The 22,493-nt window shown below is 34.4% G+C and overlaps 1 protein-coding gene across 2 annotated transcripts in view; it reads left to right on the top strand.

Annotated features, from left to right (window-relative positions):
• Window positions 1-4,031: 4,031 nt before the first annotated feature.
• The window catches only part of LOC104902804 (two pore calcium channel protein 1A), a 40,482-nt gene continuing 22,020 nt past the window's right edge, over window positions 4,032-22,493 (top strand). The window contains exons 1-9 of one of the 2 annotated variants that reach the window (XR_008967643.1): window positions 4,032-4,266; window positions 7,032-7,175; window positions 7,338-7,445; window positions 8,587-8,682; window positions 11,632-11,762; window positions 12,271-12,331; window positions 19,041-19,207; window positions 20,835-20,940; window positions 21,044-21,121. Coding sequence is in view for 1 of the 2 variants with exons in the window: in XM_010690707.4 (XP_010689009.1) it covers window positions 4,150-4,266; window positions 7,032-7,175; window positions 7,338-7,445; window positions 8,587-8,682; window positions 11,632-11,762; window positions 12,271-12,331; window positions 19,041-19,207; window positions 20,835-20,940; window positions 21,044-21,121 (1,008 nt within the window). In the remaining variant the exon portion in view is untranslated. The remainder of the gene's footprint in view (window positions 4,267-7,031; window positions 7,176-7,337; window positions 7,446-8,586; window positions 8,683-11,631; window positions 11,763-12,270; window positions 12,332-19,040; window positions 19,208-20,834; window positions 20,941-21,043; window positions 21,122-22,493) is intronic. The other variant, XM_010690707.4, reaches the window with a different exon arrangement.

Raw genomic sequence — 22,493 nt, 5'->3', positions numbered from 1 at the left:
AAGGCAAAATATCATATAAACAGAACAATTCAAGGATAAAATGAACATGTTTTAACAAATCAAGGCAAATATCATATAAACAGAACAATTCAAGGAAAATGAACATGTTTTAACAAATCAAGGCAAAATATCATATAAACAGAACAATTCAAGGATAAAATGAACATGTTTTAACAAATCAAGGCAAAATATCATATAAACAGAACAATTCAAGGATAAAATGAACATGTTTTAACAAATCAAGGCTAAATATCATATAAACAGAACAATTCAAGGATAAAATGAACATGTTTTAACAAATCAAGGCAAATATCATATAAACAGAACAATTCAAGGATAAAATGAACATGTTTTAACAAATCAAGGCAAATATCATATAAACAGAACAATCAAGGATAAAATGAACATGTTTTAACAAATCAAGGCAAAATATCATATAAACAGAACAATTCAAGGTAAAATGAACATGTTTTAACAAATCAAGGCAAAATATCATATAAACAGAACAATCAAGGTAAAATGAACATGTTTTAACAAATCAAGGCAAAATATCATATAAACAGAACAATGAAGGCTAAAATAACATTATAACAGATCAAGGCAAAATATCATATAAACAGAACAATCAAGGCTTAAATAACATGTTTTAACAGATCAAGTGAAAATATCATATAAACAGACCTAATGAGGCTAAAATCAACATTATAACAGATCAAGGCAAAATATCATATAAACAGAACAATCAAGGCTTAAATAACATGTTTTAACAATCAAGTGAAAATATCATATAAACAACTAATGAAGGCTAAAATCAACATTATATAACAGATCAAGGCAAAATATCATATAAACAGAACAACTCAAGGCTAAATAACATGTTTTAACAGATCAAGTGAAAATATCATATAAACAGACCTAATGAAGGCTAAAATCAACATATATATACAGATCAAGGCAAAATATCATATAAACAGAACAACTCAAGGCTTAAATTAACATGTTTTAACAGATCAAGTGAAAATATCATATAAACAGACCTAATGAAGGCTAAAATCAACATAATATACAGATCAAGGCAAAATATCATATAAACAGAACAACTAAGGCTTAAATTAACATGTTTTAACAGATCAAGTGAAAATATATATAAACAGCACTAATGAAGGTAAAACAACATATATTACAGATCAAGGCAAAATATCATATAAACAGAACAACTCAAGGCTTAAATAACAGTTTAACAGATCAAGGAAAATATCATATAAACAGAACAACTCAAGGCAAAATAACAGAAATTAAACAATCAAGGCAAATAAACAGAAATTAAACAAATCAAGGCAAAATAAACAGAAATTAAACAAATCAAGGCAAATAAACAAGTTTATAACAGATCGAGGCATAAACAACATGCGTATAAACAAATCGAGGCTAAAACATGAAAAAAAACAAAAACCTAAACATGCAATCTAATCAAACGCAACCCCACAGGCAAAGCAAGTTAAAAAAACTTCCTAAAATTTTAAAAACAAAGATTTAAGTTAAGGAGTGGACCGATCTGAGTCAAAATTTGAAAGGGGACTCTCCGAAACCATTTCGAGATGGTTTTTATACCAAGAGAGGTAAGCTCGCCATGATTTAAAGCCTTCCGGAGGTGGATCTTCCAATTTTCAGGTTTTTTGCCCTCAAATACACCACGAAATTCAAGATCTGGTGGTTTTCTTGAAGGCGCGCCACAAGACCAACAAAACGAACCAAAATCCAACGATTTTTTTTGCAACCCTAGAATTTTTAGCCTCCGCATCTAACTCGTCCATCAAATCAAAGAGCCGTTTCTTTGATTTCGGAGTAAACTCATCCATGAAATACCCAAAATCACTCAAAAATACCGAAGAAACAGGGGATTCGTTTCTGAAATCACTCCAAAATGACAAAATCTAGGTTTATAATGATCGCAGAAAAGAGTAGATAATTAATCTACTGTTTTTTTCAACAATTTTGGAGTAAAAAACCCTAGATCTGAGGGTTTGAAGAAGAAGAAGAGAGAGAAAGTGACAGTCAGAAGGAGAGAGAGAGTCAGAAGGAGAGAGAAGAAAATGACGGAAGTTATGAGATTAGGGTTTTGGAGGGAGTAGTTATAGGGGGGTTGGGGTGGGGTTAAATGGAGGAAGTGGGGTAATAAATTGAGTTAGGTGGGTTGGGTAGGTTTAGGGAATTTGATTAAGTGGGCTAATTTTTTGGGCTGAACTTTTGGATGTTTGTTTTATTATCATTTGTAGTAATGTTGGCAAATGTAGCAAATAAATTGAGACACCTCTAAATGGCAAAATGTAGCAAATAAAAAGAGACGGAGGGAGTAATTAATATGGAAGGAGAGAGTATAAGGAAACCAAAATAGAGGAGTGCCGTGTAACGTGCATCATGCAGATGCAGCTATCAGATTTTGTAATAAACAATCAGTTTATTAGATGCAATCATAGATGTCTTTAGTCTTTACTCCTTGGTACCACTAACTGGTCTATATAAAAGAAAAAGTAAATTGGTTTATTAATTCCACAACCAAACCATGTCCAAAGCAGGTCCACAATATCGCAATCTTCGCATATTCAATGCTTTATCTACTCCACTTCTCCCCCTCTAAAAATTGAAGTATCCACATATTGTACTCGTATATTCTGCTTTACCGACAAAAAAACCCTTAAAAGAAGAAAAGTCTATTACCGTCCAAGTGTCAAAATCTACTGTCCTAATCGTAAGTCGTAACTCGTAACATCACATGACATTTTCATACCAAATCCAATTTTCAAAAAACCTCGAGCAACATATTCATCATTGACTAACCAAGATTATTTGGTAGACGCGGTGAAAAACTCACCTTATTATTTTGAGGTTACAAGTTTTAATTTCACTATTTATTTATTTTTTAGGAATAGGGATATTTTTAAATTTTATTTCCTTAAGCATTGATCTCTATAGCTGGTCTAACTGATTTGTGAGAGGTGCTGATCCAACAAATAAATGGATGACACCAAAAAAAAATATAAAAGTAAAAAAAGTAATAACTAATTGATTCATTTAAACCAAAAAAGAGAAAAAAGTACCACATTTAAACCTAAACGATAAGTTTTTGAAAAAGCAAAATGCAAAGTATATTTAATTTTCTATATGCTTTTGTATGCACCGCATGCACATAAGGATATTAATCTTAATACAATAATACATCCTACTTTTCTTGAGTCCAGATCCTCTAGAGTTAATAATACTATATAAGGCAGAGTTATATTTAAACCATACATTTTACAATCAAGGGCTAATATTGGTGAGAGGGAAAAATTAAAAGATGGAATTTATGAAATAAAATAGAAAGGATTCTAGAAAAATAATATATAAGAAATTGATGTTTTATTCAATGATAATATGTACCTTATAATATTATTTTAAAAACTCCAAGGATTCAAACACAACTTTTGTTACCTTGTTCCCAAAACTCTTCCTATTTCCCCCTAAATTTATTCCCATAATTTCTTATCATACATTAAAACAAGGATTTTTTAAGTACAATAATACAAAATTTTACCCGTTCTCTTGCAATAATACAAACTTTTGATTATTTTTTAATAATAAAACTTTATATCAAAATTCCTCCAGTAGATCAAGTTGACTTGTAATCGATAAAACAGGTAAAAAAAAATTATAAAATGATCTTTCTTCTTTCTCCCTCCTCCCCCAACCCATACCCACCTGAACCACCTTACCTTGTTACCTCCTCCAACAAGTTAACAATCGGTATTGTCCTACTGGAAGAATTTTGATCAAAAGTTTGCATTATTAAAAAATAATCAAAAGTTTGTATTATTTGAACGGACAAAAATTTGTATTATTATGTTAAAAAATTCTTAAAACAAGTGACAAACATTATTTAAAGAAAACACGTACCGATTTATTGACCATTTAAAAATTGATTATTTTTGAAAAAATAATAAGTAATAATTTTGATTATTGACCATTTCTATTTTGTCATCTCTTGAGAAAAGTCACCAAATTTAACTGTATTGTACGATCTAAGTCCTTCATCTCTCATTCTCTCTCTCCAGCTGAGCTGACCTCTTTCATCTCTGTCCGAGCAACAAGTGAAGGGAAGAAAGATCAAAGATGGATAAGCCACTTTTGAGAGGGGAGAGTAGTAGTCGTGCGCCCATTTTTCATCGGAGGTCTGATGCCATTACCCATGGCTCTATTTACCAAAGAGCTGCTGCTCTTGTTGATCTGGTACCCTTTTTCTTTTCTACATTTGTCTTCTTAAATCTTTCTAATTTTATTCTTGGGTTTTGATTATTATTGTTCATGGTGGTTGTTTTTTTTTTTTTGCCAATTTTTGTTGGGAGGATTATTGTTTTGAAGATAGTCTTAAATTTTTCCAAAGATTGGAGCGATGTGTTGGTTTAATATGAGAGTTAGGATTTACCATATTTAATATTCCTATAAAGAGAAGATTTTTGTTGCAATGTAGGTATTTGTATTTGCTTGTATAAAAGCTAAATTGGGTAGTGATGTAGACGGGATTCTATTACAGGCCTTGTATGATGAGATAAACTAGCTGACGTCCACTATTTTCTTTTTTTGATGATAAGTCAAAGAGGCCAATGTTTACTTAGATCTAATAAGTGCAGATGAGTTGAGTTGACATAAGTTAAGTTCCGGGAAAATAAGTTCACATAAGTTTGGTTCAGGTCTAATTTGTTAATATAAGATAATTTCAAGAGTTTTCATGTCAAAAGAAACCATCGTGAGGGTAATGCCTTCTAAATATGGGCTTTGAATCCACCCCTCAAGACTTAATTAAGTTGTCTAGTTGACACTTGCAATGCTCTTGACTCAATGAAATCGCTATTCTAGTGATTATGTGGATTTAGTTTTTCTTTTATATATTGTGGAGGGGGGATTGGTTTGTCTGTTTTTCTTCCAAATGTTTAATTGTTTCGGCGTTTCCATCTCAAAGAGAGAGCATATTCTGTCTGCATCTTTTTAATGGTTACATTTGCTTTTTCACTGCCTCAAATGCACATTTTTACTACTAATATCTTGTTTATTAAGATTATCGTATGCACATCTTTGATCTTTCATATCTTTAGTCATCTACCTATTAGTATAAGTTATAATAAGATGGTAGTTTTAGAACACACATTGAAACAAATTTAGTGTGATCCATGATAATGTTTTAATGTCTACAATAGTGATAAATTACAGTCATAAGTTTCTAACCTTGACCATAAAAACCGAAGTTTAGGCATTAAAAATATACTGTGTGAGTAGGCCATAGATAACTTTAATGGCTTGGACTCTTATCATAGTGTGTCAAAAAAGAGAACATATTTCAGTATTTTCATATCGTTATTATTCCACTGTATTGCTACTTAATCATTATAGCTGATATCTTCTTGTGAGTTTACAAATCTTGGCTTTTTTTTTTTTTTGCAAATAGGTTAGTTGGATGCAACGGCATAAATGCTGCATTAAAAGCATTGGTCTATCTTTTTACAAGAAATAAATATAATATTTTTGAAAAGTAATAGTCATATATGCATCTTGTAGACCACAAAAAGTCTAATGCAGCACTTGCTAGGATAGAGGGAGCAAGAGTAGCTGGTACATAGTACTTCCTTCTGACTCCCAAGTCTCAAGGGGTGAAAATTTCAAAATAAGATTGGCAATGTTCCAATATCTATTTGTGTTTGCAGCGAGGGCTGAGGGGGTCATTAATGCTACTGAGTTTATGTTCTAACACGAGCTTTGTGAAACAGCGGATGCTAGCTACTTAAGTAGGTAAATTCTTGTGGAGTTGATATTTAATACTTGTGATTGGATCCCATCTACACTACTGCCATTTGTGGCTCTCTATACATCATAAAATAAGAGCTTCTCTGAACACATCTCGCATGCAAATTGTTCAGGTTAACAGTTTAACACACCTAAAGTTGAAGATAACTTGCACAAGGTCAATACTTTTCTGTACTTGTGGTTTACGTTTCTTGGATTATCTAATGTTTTCTTGATTCGATGCAAAATTTAAAAGTTTGAAGAAGTCCATATTGGATGTGTGTATCAAAATGACAATTCATAATTATACATCTTCATATGGAAGGATCATTCTCTGTTAAATTATCATGGTTTGCTGTGACCAGATAGACATTATTTTGTACATCTTACAAGATGTGAAATTTGAATAAGTAGGTATTTTTGTTAGTGGAGGCACCATGCAGCTGATCAAACTGTCATTCAGATTCAGTTCTTCTGGAGGGAGCTCTGCCTTCTCCCAGAGGCTGGTTCGGGGAAGAGGGTTATAGTTGATGGTGCCCATCAAATAACATTGATCTTTTACTTACACCACTTCCCAGGTTCAAATTGCTGGTGTCCAAGACACCTCACTCCTTTGGGTGAAGGAAAACTCTGGATAAGCTATTATGTGACTGACTACTATCCAATGAGGTTCTCGACACAGTATGCATTTAGAAAGATTACCGTTGTTTGTTTTATTTGCAATTGTAGAGCTGCTGGCTCATGGAGACAACCAAATGTCTTGTAACCTTTAATGATGCCAACCATATGACTTGTAACCTTTCATGATGCATTTGCATCTTTTTGGCATTGCTTAGCAAGGTACAAGGGCAAAAAATTATTAACAAACATACTTCGCCAAAATTGTGCGTGCTGTGGGTGAGAGCGATAACAGTATTATATAGCTCATATGGTTCTCATAGACCTGATTGTGAGTGGAGTTGTTTTCTTAGCCTTTCTTGGTTAATGCCTTCTCCCGCCCTCAAGCTTGTGGAGCATTTACTATTCGCTTTTGAATATTTGATGTACATGTATTGTTTCCTTTCTTTATAATGGAAATCTTTTTCCTATATTAAGAAATGGGCTACATTCATGGATTTCTGTGTCATATATCAATTGTTTTGTAGCTTGTGAATAGTGATAAATGTGCTGTAAGTTCAGGGTTGTTCAACTTCCAAGATAAATTTTTCATTTTGCAGGCAGAGGATGGTGCTGGTCTACCAGAGGAGATCCTTGATGAGTCAAACTTTGAAACTTCAGCAAAAATATATTTTGTTTATATTCGCTTCGATTTTCTTTGGACGCTCAACTATTTCGCATTGATAGTCTTGAATTTTCTTGAGGTGATTAGTTTATATTTTCTGTTCTCATATCGATTTCTCTTTTAGAACTTTTAAAATAGGATTGCGAGAGACCAACTTAGTCAATATAAAAGTGCTTTTCTGTGAATGGTGAGGATTTTTAGTTCTGAAATCTGGTTTCTCCTGTGTCCAAAACCTCTGCAGAAACCTTTGTGGTGCGGAAACTACAATGAACACTCTTGTAATGATAGAGATTTCTTTTACCTTGGTGAACTACCATACTTAAATGGTGTTGAATCTCTTATATACGAGGTATGGAATCTCATCATTCTTATATTTTTTTTCTTTGGAGATTTATTCTATTATGAGGATGTTTTTCTCCCCTCGTTTGTCTGCTGACTTTTTATTAGCATTTCTACTCATAGACAAAAGCATTGAGTGGACAGTTTTTGTTGAATATTTTTGTATATCTCCTAGAGAGAAATCAATGCTTTTAGCCAACATTTAAACTTTGAGCTATCAGACACTTGTGTTAATTTCAATTCAATGACGATGCCAGTTTTATGAGAGCGACATATATTAGAGCTCTCGGTTCTGCTAAGTGCTAACTTTGGTCCCATAAATATGGTTAGGACTTAGGAGTGGTTGAGATAGGATGAAATGATAAGAAAAATTTGCAACTATAGGAATTCTAAGTTTTCATTGCATTTGTCAAATGCTGTCGCCTGACACATAGTGGTCATTTCAACATATTGTGCCAGCTGTTTCCTGATTCATCTAAGCTAATCACCGACGGTTTTTTTTTTTTTTTGAGCATTGACATGTTATTATGTTAAGCATTGATACGAATGAACATGGGTGATCAACTGATATTTTTGCATTTCCTATAGCAGCTACGTGTCCATTGCCATCTATAGAATAAAAAGATTGTTTGGAAAATTTCATTCTAAAAGCACTTTGCGATGTCTTGAAGTACACAACCATTGTTGCAAGACTTGCAACTGCTTGCTTTAGATATAGTTGAATCATTCAGAATTTAACATAATATATTTTGACGATTTATATTCAGTGGACAATTGTTTGCCTCTTAATTATGAATTTACAATTTTTTAGTTCTCCGGATTCTTGCCAAACTCATAACACTTTTTTTTTATACTGTTTGTGGTTGAATGCCAATATTTCTCCACTTTACTTTCTGCAATCGCAACTGGAGTCTTGACTAGTTAGTTTTATCTTTATGTTCTATGATATAATGGAAACTTGAGCATCGTATAACATGTCAAAGGTATGCTTGACAATCTTTTTAGAAGGAACTCTGAAAACTAGCCTTATTCATCTCTAGATGTAGGATTTGCATGCTTATGATTAGTGCGTATTTTAATGATTTGTGGCTTTGAAGTTTTTGCCTTTCTTTCTGAATTTAATTTTCTTGTAATTTTCTGTCTTTTTGCAGGGCATAACTCTATTAGTACTATTTGTCCACATTTTATTTCCACTTGTGTATGAAGGTTCACATATTTACTGGAAGAAGTCCCTAAATAAATTACAGGTATGTATGCTTCCCTCTTTTTATGTTGCTATTTGTGCTTGTTGCTTATATGTCTCTCCTTGTTCACGAGTCTTTACCTTTGTTGGTCATATATGTGGGCCAACTGAGGGGGTTGTGAAGGGAAGGTTGTGTCCTTGTTATTAAAGATGATGAAGATGGCATAAAGCAGTTTTTGATTGGGCCAGCATAAACCATTGAGTCCACATATTTTTGACTTTTTTTTGGTGATTACAACTTTTTGTCACCCAATGTACATATGAGTCGAACCCGCAGCATGTTTGTGTTTTTGCCATATGAATGAGCGCATGCCACACCATTAATTACCACAACGCGTTGTCTGGAAGTTCCAATTAGCTTTGACAATAGTGGGATGCACGCTTTAGGAATGATGTTTCTTCTAGTGCGTATCATCTGCTCCTCTCAGGATACACATTTCCTAAAACTCCAATATTTTTGCTTTTATTTTAGATTAAGGATTTACAATCCTCCCATCAAGCTTTGCACCTGAGTCTAGAAAAACATAACAGCTACAGAAACTTTGAATGATCTACTGTACCATGATCTGTGCATCCTCATTTGGTGCATACATAATCTAGCATTGCTCTTCAGCTGCAGGATATAGAAACTAGATGTTTGTGATGATGCCCCTTTATACTAATTATTTGATCTTGCCAAAGCCTGAGAATGTGAGGTTTAGTCTACAAATCATACCTGTGTCTTTGTGATGTAATAAAGAGAAGAAATATGCACTTTTATCTGGTAAGACTTAAGAGGCTTGATTAGTCCTCAAATGTTGCATGGAAAGCTTAGCTTTTGACAAATGTGCTTCACAAATTTATATGGTTTTACTAATGAGACTTCAGTAAAATAATCTGAGATTGGTTCCTTTTCTATCATCTTTACTTTCAAACAATACCCAACTCTTAGAATTTTAAGATAGTTGTTTTAATTTGCTTTGTGTATATTTTCAAAAGAGGTGCTGTGAACATTCTAATGCTTGTTTTGAAACTTTTTTGACCATTCCATCACCCAAGCCCTCATGGGCAATGGTAAGAGGCCACTGACCTCTGTTACTCTTTTTCCTAGAGGCTCCTTCTGTATTTAGTTACAGTAGGCGTATCTTTTGAGGTTCAAACTTAATAATGTCAAAGTACCATTCTTAGCTGTGATGATCATAAGTGCACTAGGTTTGGCGCCACTTTGTCAGAAGAGTAGTGAGGGCAAATCAATATTTATCTACTCAAAGCATAAGATACAGAGGAACGTAAACTGTGATTACTATCTTTTATGTTTTCACTTTTCACGCCACATTTTCCTAACATCCAAGTGGTGGTTCATGTAAAACAAGAGGTGAAACTTAATTTTAAACCTTGAAACTGACCATCTTAAACTCAAAATGAACTCTCTCATATATCTACCAAGCTCTCCTACTCTTAACATTTTCAGTACTCTCATGAAGGGATTTTGGTTGATAAACCGACCATAATTCGATTTTCTCAATTCGCTATTCGTGGGGCATTTAGAGAATTAGGTAACATTGAGTAAATCTTTCACTCTAAATTGTTGTATGTGCTTAGGTATTCTCAACACAGGAAGATGTTGATTCAATCTTATGTGTATAGAAATTATTCAAGTTTGGTAATAAGACAATAACTGCATGCTTCCCGTATACACATTTGTACCAGAATTGAAGTTGATTCTGTCAAAGCAAACAAACAACGCTCCCAGTTTACTCTGTTTATCTTCTTTCATATTTTTCTACAATAAGCGTAATTTCAGTTTCCCTAATGCTGCATCAGTTATTTTGGTGGTCTACATAAAGCTAGCAGCTGGATCATATGACATGTAAAGAAATAACATCTACCTATTAAAAACAATAGAAACAAATGTTGTAAATAATGAGGATCTGTAGAAGTGAGTGGCCAGATAAGATCTTCCTAGCACTTCATACACCTTCGTAAAAAAAAAATAAATTATTGTGTCATTATAAGAACAGAGTATTCACGATAATACTTTTGAGATACATAGAGTAATTGGTTGTTTATGGGAAAAATCGGACAATTGTTTGTGAAATTTCTTTGTCAAACTCAAGAAAAATGTACAAGAGTAATTCTCGAGAAAAGTAAGACAAAAGATGATACAATTAATTAAATACATATGGCACATAATCTCTATGTATAGAAAATGATGGGTAAAGGACTAAGATATACTCAATTAATTAAAATATATCTGATAAATCAGGTTATATCTGTCAAACATAAACAAACAAACATTTTGACGACATAATTTGTATCAATGCATGAGTTTGCTTGCCCAACCACCTCCACCCAACTGGGTGTGTAGCATCATCAAGTAACTGAACAAACTGAAGCTTTGAGATTCCTGATGACCGGGCGAACCTCTTTTTGCTCCAAAACAACTTCCTTTCATCTAGATACATATGCCACTGCTGAAGTAATCTCTCTAATGTAATCAAACTTAAATACTCCTCAAACACCAAAATTTTCTTATACTCCATATACACTATAAGCACATTTAATTACACATTTGCCAATACAAAGTGGATTTTAGTTGCTTATGATAAAAATTGGGGACTTAAGCAATTAAGTATGCTTATTCTTTCTCCTTAAGATAGATAAAATTGAAAGTGCTTTACGATCAAATAAGACCGTCTCCAATTTATTCGCTGAATCTTTATTCCTGGCTGAACAAGACCCGATAAATTAAGTAGTAGCTATATAGACAACTTCATACTATGAGAATGATACAATATGTGCTTTAGGTTCTTGTTCATACTTCCAAGACATCTATGTCCCCTCTGGAGTTCCAAAACATGTTTGTGGTTTTCTATAAGTTTCTAATTTATCCTGTAGGGTATTAAGATATGTTTCAAGTGGAATGTTTCACATCCTCATGAACTTGAGACTACTATTTTCTTATTGTTTTCAGGTTTTCCTCCTCATTGTCCTGGCGGCGGATATAATAATATTTGCGCTTTATCTGTCGCCTTTGGCTTTCAGTTTTCTTCCTTTCAGGATTGCTCCATACATACGGGTCCTCTTTTTCATTCTTTATATTAGGTATGATTTGCGTTGCACAGCCACTGAATTTGCCTTCTTTTATTGTCATTGCACAATTATGTAACAAAAATAATATAGGGCTACAACTATATGAACTTGAAATTGATGCTGGGAACTTCACAGAATGTTGCATGCCTATTGTATTGTTTCAGCCCATAGAAATTTCTAAACTGAAAAAAAAGTAATATTTTCTGGCTGAAACTTTTTCTATGATTGAGTGAAAAATAGGGCATTGTATGATATGTATTTAAGTCTTAAACCTAATAGGATTTCATGTTATGATCTGAATTTGCTTCTTTAGTCAAACTTGATGGTATGCAATCTCTAATATTCTAGGATAGATAGCCCTTGCATGTCACCCAAAGTAAAAAAAAAAAAAAAATATAATGAGTTGAGATTGGACGATAACAGCTTTGTAATTACTTGTCACGGTGATCTGGAATTTGTTTCCTTGAGAGTCGGATTCTGTCAGCTAAATTCTGATCCTTTTCATTTTATATGTTTGTAGGGAATTAAGAAGAAGTGTTATTGTCCTTGTTGGGATGCTTCCTACTTATCTCAATGTCTGGGTTAGTGATGCATCATCTGGGTTTATGCTTGTTTTGTTTCTTTGGATGTTCTGATCATCTAATAATCTATCAATAGCTTGTAGCTAATATAAATACAGTATATTTTTCATTCGTTATTGGTTTCTTTTGATCAAAACCACCCTTAACTAAAGGCATTGTTCCAGAAAAACCTGCAACTGAAAAATAAAAGAACCACCCCATCTTGCTAATTAAATTACTACAACGCCATATCAGTCCTCAACCACTTAACAAATTCTGCAATGTCATGCCCTCCCCATTCACCTGTAACCCTTTAGCTTTTTACAGTCTTACCACTATATGCTGGGTGATATGTTATGAAACTTGTGGTACCATTGCCGAGACGTCTGTTTTAGGCCACAGATGGATTTACTCAATTTGCAAACCATTTATTTGGATCTCCTAATACAAAGTTTTCTGGTTGCACCGTGTAGATTGCTTCATCAATGTCACCATGTAGAAACGATGTTTTCACACCCACCTGATCAAGCTCTAAATCAAACTGCTCAACAAGAGCCATGATTGTCCTAAAGGAGTCCTTCGACGAAACTAGAGAAAATTCTCTTTATAGTCAATCCCTTCCTTTTGAGTATAACCTTAGCTACAAGACGAGCCTTATATCTCTCCACGTTACCCTTAGAATCCCTTTTGGTTTTAGAATTCATTTACAACCAATAGGTTTTATACCTTTAGGTAACGGAACAAGTTCCCAAACTTTGTTATCTTGCATAAATTTATACTTTTCATTCATTGCTATGATCCACTTTTGTGAATTAGAACTTTCCATGCCTTCACGGAATTGATAGGATCATCTTCCACCAAACCACTATCTTCCTCATGTTCATGGAGAAATACAATATAATCATCTGAAATTGCACTTCTCCTTTCTCTAGTGATCATTGCAAAGGCACTTGTTCTTGCTCTACATGCTCTTGAGGATGGTGAGTTTGCTCATCATGAGCAACATCTTCAATTTGGTTAGAAGTTACAACATTGTCTTGTTGAGGTTCTCCATTAGTTTCGTAAGTAACATCTGCATGAAGCAGCTATGAAATTAAGACCGTTTCTTCATTAGAGACAATGCATCTAACCTTATTTTTCCCCAAAACTGGACATCCTCAAAGATGTAGCAGTTCCGTCTCAAAAATTGTGTTCTTCCTTGGGATAAAAAAACTTATAGCCCGTAGATCGTCCTGAATGTCCAACAAAATAGCTGCTTATAGTCCTAGGGTCCAATTTCTTTTTATGTGGCCTACAAGGCCACGCCTAAAATAGACAACCCCACACTCGAAAGTGCTTTAGACTAGGTTTTCCTCCTGTACAAAGCTCATAAGGTGTTTTATGCATTCTGAATCATTCACCTCAGAAGTTACTCATGGAAGATGGAATGACAAATCATACTTCTTACCATATCTTTAAGGGTTCTGTTTCGCCTTTGAGCTACACCATTCAATCTAGAGGAACCTGGCATGGTGTATTGACGAACGATCCCACGTTCCTCTAGACATTTGGCAGACTATCCTGGACGTTGGTCACTTGAATCGTCATATCTACCGTAATATTCACCATGACGGTCGGTTTTGACTTTCTTAATGCGCTTGTGGAGCTGATTTTCAACTTCAGTCTTATATGATTTGAACAAATCCAAGACTTAGAGATTTTTCATGTATAAGATATAAATATGCATATCTAGAGTTATTGTCTATGAATGACACAAAATATGGTTGACCATTCCATGAAAAAGTAGGAAATGGTCCACAAATATCCGTGTGTATGGATTCTAAGACATCCGTATCTCTATATGCACCTAATATCTTATGTCTTGTATGTTTCCTCTAAATGCACTCAACACAAACATTGAAATCTACAAAATCAATGGAATCAATTATGCCATTAGACACAAGTCGTTCAACATTGTTTTTAGAGATGAGTCGTAATCGCTTGTGCCCTAATGCCCTTGATTGTGCATCATCAATTTTTCGCTTAGTTCCTCGGAATTCAACATTAAAATTTTCATGACAGGAAACTATTATATCAAGCATATAAAGATTTTCATAAACCATAAACGAACTAGATCCTACCAAATTTGAATTAAAAGACAAAGTAATTTGATAGTTTCCAAAAGAATAATAATTAGGAAAAATTCACATGAATAATCCCACCTATGGCCGTTCTGCTAATTTTAATCCCAACAACCTATTATCCTGGTATAATCCTAACTATTATGTCGAATTCACAATATTAGTCCTTAAACCATACAATTTACTCAATTGAATCAAAATTAGAATTCGTTGAGTCAACACATACTAATACTTTGCTTTCCTAACAGAAAGTTCATCTTAAACTAACAAATTACACTTCCTTAATCACCATTATAACAAGTTAACCAAGTTTAAGGACTAATATTGTGAATCAGACGTAATAGTTAGGATTATACCAGGATAATAGGTTGTTGGGATTAATATTGGCAGAACGGACATAGTTGGGATTATTCATATAAAATTTTCCTAATAATTACCCAACTTGTCCAAATAAGAAACATAAACCAAGTTCCGCCTAAAAGACGTTATAATAAAAGTGTCCTTCAAATCCAACAATTTTTTCACCATATATTCCTGTCAAATTTTTTGGTACCATATACCCTTTCAAGTTTCCAAATTTATCATATATCCCCGACGTTTTAAAAAATACATCAAACTACACTTATGACTAACAGTGTTAGACTTCCATTAGTCATTAGCCCTTAATCCCACCTTCTAACCCTCATTAACTCCCCTAAACCCTAACCCTCTCTAACGCTAACCCTAACCCTAACCCTAACCCCTAAACTAATATACCCACAAGTCACAATAAACTGAATGTATCCCCCTTATGAAAATACTTAGGGGGTGTTTGGTTGAAGGGTGTGAAGAAAGGGAAAGGGTTTACAAACTTATGTTTCCCTTACTTGATGTTTGGTTGATGATTTTTTCCTTTTCCTTTACCCATTTTTCAGTTTAGAATTACCCCCTTACTCTTAGATCCATTACCTAGCCCCCCAAGGTTTTGGATACCCCCAAATCCCTCTACACCACCCCACCACCACCACCACCACCATCACCATCAGTACCGTCCAGGCTCACCCTATTGACCACCACCATGACCATCTGAGTCGCCGCCACCACCCTCCACCTGAGTCGCCGCCCCCTGCAAGGCTGCAACTCGTGGAAAACCCCACCCCACCCGCCGAAAACATCCCCCAGCCGCCGAAACCCCACCCAGCCCTTGGAAACACCACCCCAACCGCCGAAAACACCCCCACCCCTCGAAAACCCACCACAGCCCTCGAAAACCTCCCCCACTCGCCGAAAATCCCAGCCAGCCCAACCCTCGAAAACCTCCCCCACCCGTCGAAAACCGTAGCCTAGCCCTCGAAAACACCCCCCACCCACCGAAAACCCTAGCCCAGCCCTTGAGAACACCCCTACCAGCCAAAAACCCTAGCCCAGCCCTCGAGAACACCCCTACCAGCCAAAAACCCTAGCCCAGCCCTCGAGAACACCCTCCACCCGCCGAAAACCCTAGCCTAGATGTCGCTAATCGCGCCGGCGACCGGCGCAAGTGAGAGAAAGAGATGGGGGGAGGGAGGGGGAGGGGGGTAAAGGGTCAAGTAAGATGACGGGATGCAAAAAATATTAAAACATAGTACAACAAAATTTTCTCTTTCATCCTTTTTTTATTTATAAACAAACAAAAGGTGGGGCCAAAAATTAAAAATATAAGAAGAAAGCAACTTGTAGTACATCAAACAAAAAAATGGCTCATTTTAAATCAAATTTCTAATAGCATGCCATTGAAACTCAAGAAAAATAAAACGACATATGTGAAACAGAACCTCAAAACATTGACATCTCACATCCGAAAATCAATAGGAAACTACATTTAACGCGATAAAACAGCAGTAGATCACTTAATCGCTAAAAAAAATTGTTACAAAATTATACGAAAAACAAAATTCACCTTATTTCGCTATTACAACTCATAACATAATTTTTGAATCTAACATGGTCGCCTTTGATACCAACTAAAGGAGATTGCTAACCGTAAAGTTATATCAATCCCTATAAATCCATGAATCTATTAATTAGAATTGTTTGGGAAACTTACCTTGAGAGAAATACCAATTTTATCTCTTCAAATACCCAAGTGTTATGTCTAGCGAAGAACCTTCCAGTCCTATATTTTGTTTTTGCTGTTGTGTGATGTCCATTTTTGGATCTGTATAAAGACCCAGAGTGTAATGGTTGGGGAAGATACATAATTTCAACCTTAATTACCTTTCATTACTCTCCCTTATTCACCCAATAAAAACTTAAATCTTTATGAGCATAACTAAACAAACATGCACCGGGGGCCATAATCTTTGTCTGATAATTAACTTAGGTGCAATATTTCTTAAACTTATAAAAAAGTGCAATATTTCTAATTTGACCCGTCACCATAATTATTGATATTGCTATGGTATCTACACAATAATTATTTCATGACAATTACAACTTTAACAAATTAAATTATTTATGGACCATTTTAGTTGGCTTATTTATATGATGATTATCACATTTTAATTAGTAATATATGTGGCCCTACATCAACAATCATAGAGAATAGCTACAACGGTAGGCATGAACAAGGTTGGTAAAATTGAGATTTTAGTTTAAATCGGAAAAGACCATTGGGATCGAATCGTAAAATCGTACGATTCTACAAACATGTATAATCAAGATATTCCACTCAATCTTCATCGAATAAGCTAAAATTATAAGTTAAAAAAACCTAAAAATTGAAAAAAATAGTTGTTTATCCACCATATTGGCAATAACTAACAATATATATCTATTATTTGCTTTGTTAGCATGATTTCGATTTACGAGGTTTTCGCTAGTCAAAAGAAATGAATCGAATCGTTTAGAATCGTGAATCAAATCGTCTGTCATATTTTGAATAGTAAAATCGTAAGATTTCAAGATTTGAATTGCAATTTTAGTAACTTTGGGCATTAAGGTGGTAGTGGAGGGGATGTAGAGGAATGTTTACGTTCTAGTGCTTTGGTTAGGAGATGAAGAGTAAATCTAGGGGGAATTATTGTGGGAGAAGGGTTTGGGGTTGAGAGAGCAGAAGGAGGGTGTTGAGACTCGAGAGTGCCTAATGGGATAAGGGGAGTCGGGTTGAGATTTGAGAGAGTCGAATGGAAAATAAATCAATGATATTGTTAGCTGACATACATTATTGATGATATAGGGTGGTCCTAGGAATGTTAAGGATATGTAAGTTCTTTTTTTTTTTATGAATTTAGTTGGACTAGATTAGGCTATCCTTTTTATGGAAGATTAGCTAATAACAATCTGAACTATCATTTGATACGTGGAAGATACTACAAACTATCTCTACTATATATGACAACAGGGGTGGAACACGAAAAAATAGAAGAAAGAAAAAATAAAAATAAAAAGGGATGTAAATGTAACTACCTAATTATTTTTTTAAAAAAATAAAAAGATGAAAACTGCACCATAAAAAGAAAATAGTGAATATTTACAATACAATGAGTTACTTCCCTCTCAACTATTTTATTTTTTAAAAATTAAATATTCCCTGATTTAGTGGGATAAAGTTAAACTGATTAAATTTTTTGAAAATCCCTGATTTATTAGATGTAATTAGTTATTAATTTAATTTTCTACATGTTTTTGCACGCATCGCGTGCATATAAGGCTAGTAATATTGAAGACCTTACTTTTGTAAAATGATTGAGGGGTCATGGCCAGCAGAAGTTCGAGAATATTCCCTCAAAAAGTATTGAAACTTTTTGAAAACTAATTTCAAATTTCAAATTTATGAAATACTTATAAATAAAATAATTGAAGGTTATGAATTTTTATCAATACAAGTATTACAACATATTAAATTATGAAAACATAAAGTTATAAATGTTAATTTTTTGATAATTTTTTAAAATATAAAATTTAGGATTTAAACTTTGTTGATAATTTATTTTCTTTTTGTAAAATTGATTTTTTATTTTTTTCATTTTTCAAAATATAAAATTTGAATTTTATTTATGGTGTCAAAATAAGGCCGCATCGTATCGTATCACCCGTATCGTAAAGGTTTTTAAACCTACTAAACCAATATTACCGCATCGTAAAGGTGTAAAAAAAACCCGCATTTTAGGCAGGTTCTAGGGATATCTCATGGCTTAAGTCAATATTTGGCGGTACGACAACCGCATCATCCTCGTTCCCGCATCACCGTAACTGTCAACGCGATCGTGGCCGAAACCGCCATTTTCGAACTATGATTTTAGTATAACTTTGCTAATAATTTTCTCAATATTAGATTTAGATATATATGGTTCCAATTTTGGAATTTCAGTAACATAGAGTCTTAAAATTTATCTCCTATTTTCCAAATCTTCTTTTCCGTTTTTAATTTTTTTTCCAAATTTGGTTGAGCATAATCTTCCTCGAATGATCTGAAAATGGTGACCCTTGTATTATTTTGCACAACTAGGTGTGAAGTTGGTATTGTTTAAAGAAAACCAGATCTTATTATGTTGCACATGTTGGTGATAGTTCGTATTCTTTTTAGACTATTTTGTTTTGCTTTATCATCTCTAGTCTGTTCTCATTAACTAATATATTAATTAACGCAGGCACTTACCCTTCTGTTTCTCTTGTTCTCAAGCTGGATAGCTTATGTCATGTTTGAAGATACCAAACAGGGGGCTGAAGTTTTTACATCATATGGTACTACATTGTATCAGATGTTTGTTCTATTTACAACTTCCAACAATCCTGATGTGTGGATTCCTGCATACAAGTAAGATTGACTTCTGAGAATGGTTAGCTTCCTTGTATTCTGGTGTCACGTAATGACTAGTATCTTTGATGTTGCTGCCTTTTCGGACACATGAAGATATAAGCTGTGTTAATATTTTGATTATTGGGTTGTTCTAGTGTGCTCTTGAATGATTGAAATTCTTTGGGTGCATCAGTACATTTGCATTACACTGATTCTACCCGATGAATTTATGAACTTTTGTAGGACAAGCATAGTTCGAAAATACGGTTTCAGTCACGGTCGCGGTAACGGTCACGGTGATGCGGGAACGAGGATGACGCGGTTTTCGTATCGCTGAATATCGGTTTAAACTATGAAATATCCCTAAAACCCGCCTAAAATGCGGTTTTTTTACACCTTTGCGATGCGGGTTCGGTAGATTCGAAAACCTTTACGACACGAGTGATACGATACGATGCAACCTTGTTTTGACATCATGAGGACAAGTATTAGGGGCTTGTACGTTATAACTTATAATATACTTCCTCCATTTTTTTATTTGCAGTATTTCCCACTTTTGGCGATTCCCTATTACTTGCATCATTTCTATTTTTGGTTGTTGGCTAAATGCCTTGAAACCGAGTTAAGAACGTGAAGTTTGTTGCTGGCTCGGTCGACCGGGCGAAGTTCCCCCACCGGGTGACTGGAATGCACGACCAGGCGGGCTGGGTTTTACCTTCGTGGCATTTTCGACTCTTGCGCCCCACTGGGCTGATTTTGGCCCGATCGGGCGAATTTTGGCTTGACCGGGCGGTTTTGCCCTGGCAACTCGGTGACGAGTTTTTCCACGGTTTATTATATATTTTAACCCTAGTTTTTAAGCCGTCATTAGAGTTATACTATGAGACTTTTCTAGGGTTTTATTAGAGTTTCCTTATGTCATAAAAGGAACATTTGGTGATCAATTGTTTGACACACACTTTAAGCCGTTAGAATTTTAGGACTCCTTGTAATTATTCTCTCTGTTCTTCTCCATCATAGTGAAGAAGCTCGAATCCCCTACCTGTGGACCTAGGTCTATTTTTCCCGAACCGCGTAAATTCTTGTGTTCACTTTTTTATCTTCTTTATTGCTTTTCTCATCCTTATTATTTCATTGATTTGTTCCGCACTAGTCAAACACTACAACACTCTTTCCTAACATTGGCAATATATTGTCTTTCTCTCTCCTAGAACATGAGTTACTTTTTGTCTCTTTGTATCTCTCTCCTCTCATTGGTCCTTGTTCAAATACAAATGATGCAAGTATATAAAGGGAGGAAGTATAACATAGAAGTAGACTTCTGATATTTGGATTGTCGCCCCATATCCTGACATTTTGATACTTGAATTTCCTGTCTCCACCTCCGTGAAACCTATAGGTATTAATTACTTGAATTATAAACTAAAAGGGTTTTGGTTTAATGAAGTTTCAAAAACCCCGTGTCATATAGAGTTCTTTTAGATTTAGTTATCTAATCTTTGCATTTGGCTTGTGATGATCGGTTTATTTCCTGTCTGTTTCTAGCATCGCAACAAGGCCATTGAGAAATTTGTTTTCATCTTCTTCTCTTAGTATGTATGAATATACCACTTTTATTGCACTTAAATTCAGTTTTCTACCTCAGGGTTTCGCGTTGGTATTCCCTGTTCTTTGTTCTATACATCTTACTGGGTGTCTACTTCGTCACAAACTTGATTCTTGCCGTTGTGTATGACAGCTTTAAAAGTGAGGTGTGTTAACCTGCTTCCCATGTCTCAATCTGCATAAACATTTATCACTTTATGAAATAAATGAATAATGTCTGTAATATTATATTTACTTCTTTTATTACAGCTTGCAAAACAAGTTTTTGAGATGGACAATATGAGGAAAAGTATTTTGCTCAAGGCCTTCAATCTAATGGATAGATATGTAAGTTTCATAATTGTGTTTTTCTCCATTTGAATGGGTTTGTAGATTATGCTACTCAGACTTATGATACAGGTATGTGTCCAAGTGTCAGACTCTACTAGTCTATAAAAAGTTCCATATATTTGGTGAAATGAATGCAACTGTCATCAGTATTCATGCCGAAGTGTCAATAATCCAACAGGGTACTTGAAATACATATGAAATGTCCGAGAGACATAGCATTTAAACACCATATGTATCCAAGCTTTTTCTGTCTCCTTCCTTTCGTTTTAAATATGTTTGTGTTGAGGATAATGTAGTTATCCTAGTTGACAGAATATCACATATGATATTATTATAATAATAGAAGTCTAGTATTAAGATATGATTGAAATTAATAAGATAGAATTAGGAGATACTCCCTCTGTTTTTTTTATCGTTCACACTTAGAATCTTGACATTATTCATACTTAAAGAAAATCTTCTCATTTTTTTCAATTTGTAAGAAAAAATATAGTCACGTGGGGTCTTGTTTGATTCATCTCAATTAGTACATTATTAATATTCAATCGTTATAATTTTTACTAATATATAATGAAAGATATTTAAGTTCAAAGATGTCACAGGAAAGTGACAAAGATAAATGAAAACAGAGGGAGTGAGATTATCTATTGTACGATATAGTTGGATATATTTTAGGAGTTAGTGTTTAGTAAGGTTTCCCAAATCTTGTAGTATAAATACGTGATTGATTAATGAGAAAAGGTGTGACCAATATTGAGATTGGTAGAGATACTTAACATGGTATCAATGGCCTGGGAGATTTTAGGGACCACCTTCACAGGGTTTAGAAAAAAAAACTTTTGAGAATACGAGGTGTGATTTTTTTTAAAAGTAATACTTGAGGATTATAACCATAATGACTAAGAAGACATTGATGATAGTGACACGCTAATAAAATATCAGAGCCCCGACGTTTAACATGGTATCAGTGCCTAAGTTGGGTTTGGATTGATCTCGGCCACGATTATGGACAACTCACATGTGAGGGGGATTGTTGAGTCCATGAACAAACCCATATATGAGTGAAAGTGTTGTCCCACAATTAATGAATTTGGAATTAAGGGGAGTGTTGGGTTGTATATCCCACATGTGTCCACTTTATAAGGCTAAGGGGATATTCTCCTTATTGCCATATGAATTTAAGTTGGAAACTCCTTGGTCTTGTAAAGTTGATTTGCACTCCTGCGTGGCGCGGGCGCGGCCCAGCCTGTTTGACAGTTTGAAATAATAATGAAAAGTTAACACAAATTGTTTCTGTCATTTGAAAGATGTTTGAAGGCTGGTAAGCTGGCCAATAAAGCCGATCTAATGTTAAAGTGGTGTTGCTGTT

The sequence above is a fragment of the Beta vulgaris genome, chromosome 9, assembly GCF_026745355.1.
Source record: "Beta vulgaris subsp. vulgaris cultivar EL10 chromosome 9, EL10.2, whole genome shotgun sequence".
Taxonomy (NCBI): domain Eukaryota; kingdom Viridiplantae; phylum Streptophyta; class Magnoliopsida; order Caryophyllales; family Amaranthaceae; genus Beta; species Beta vulgaris.
Note: the sequence above shows the minus strand (reverse complement) of the source record. Positions and strands in the feature narration are given on the sequence as shown.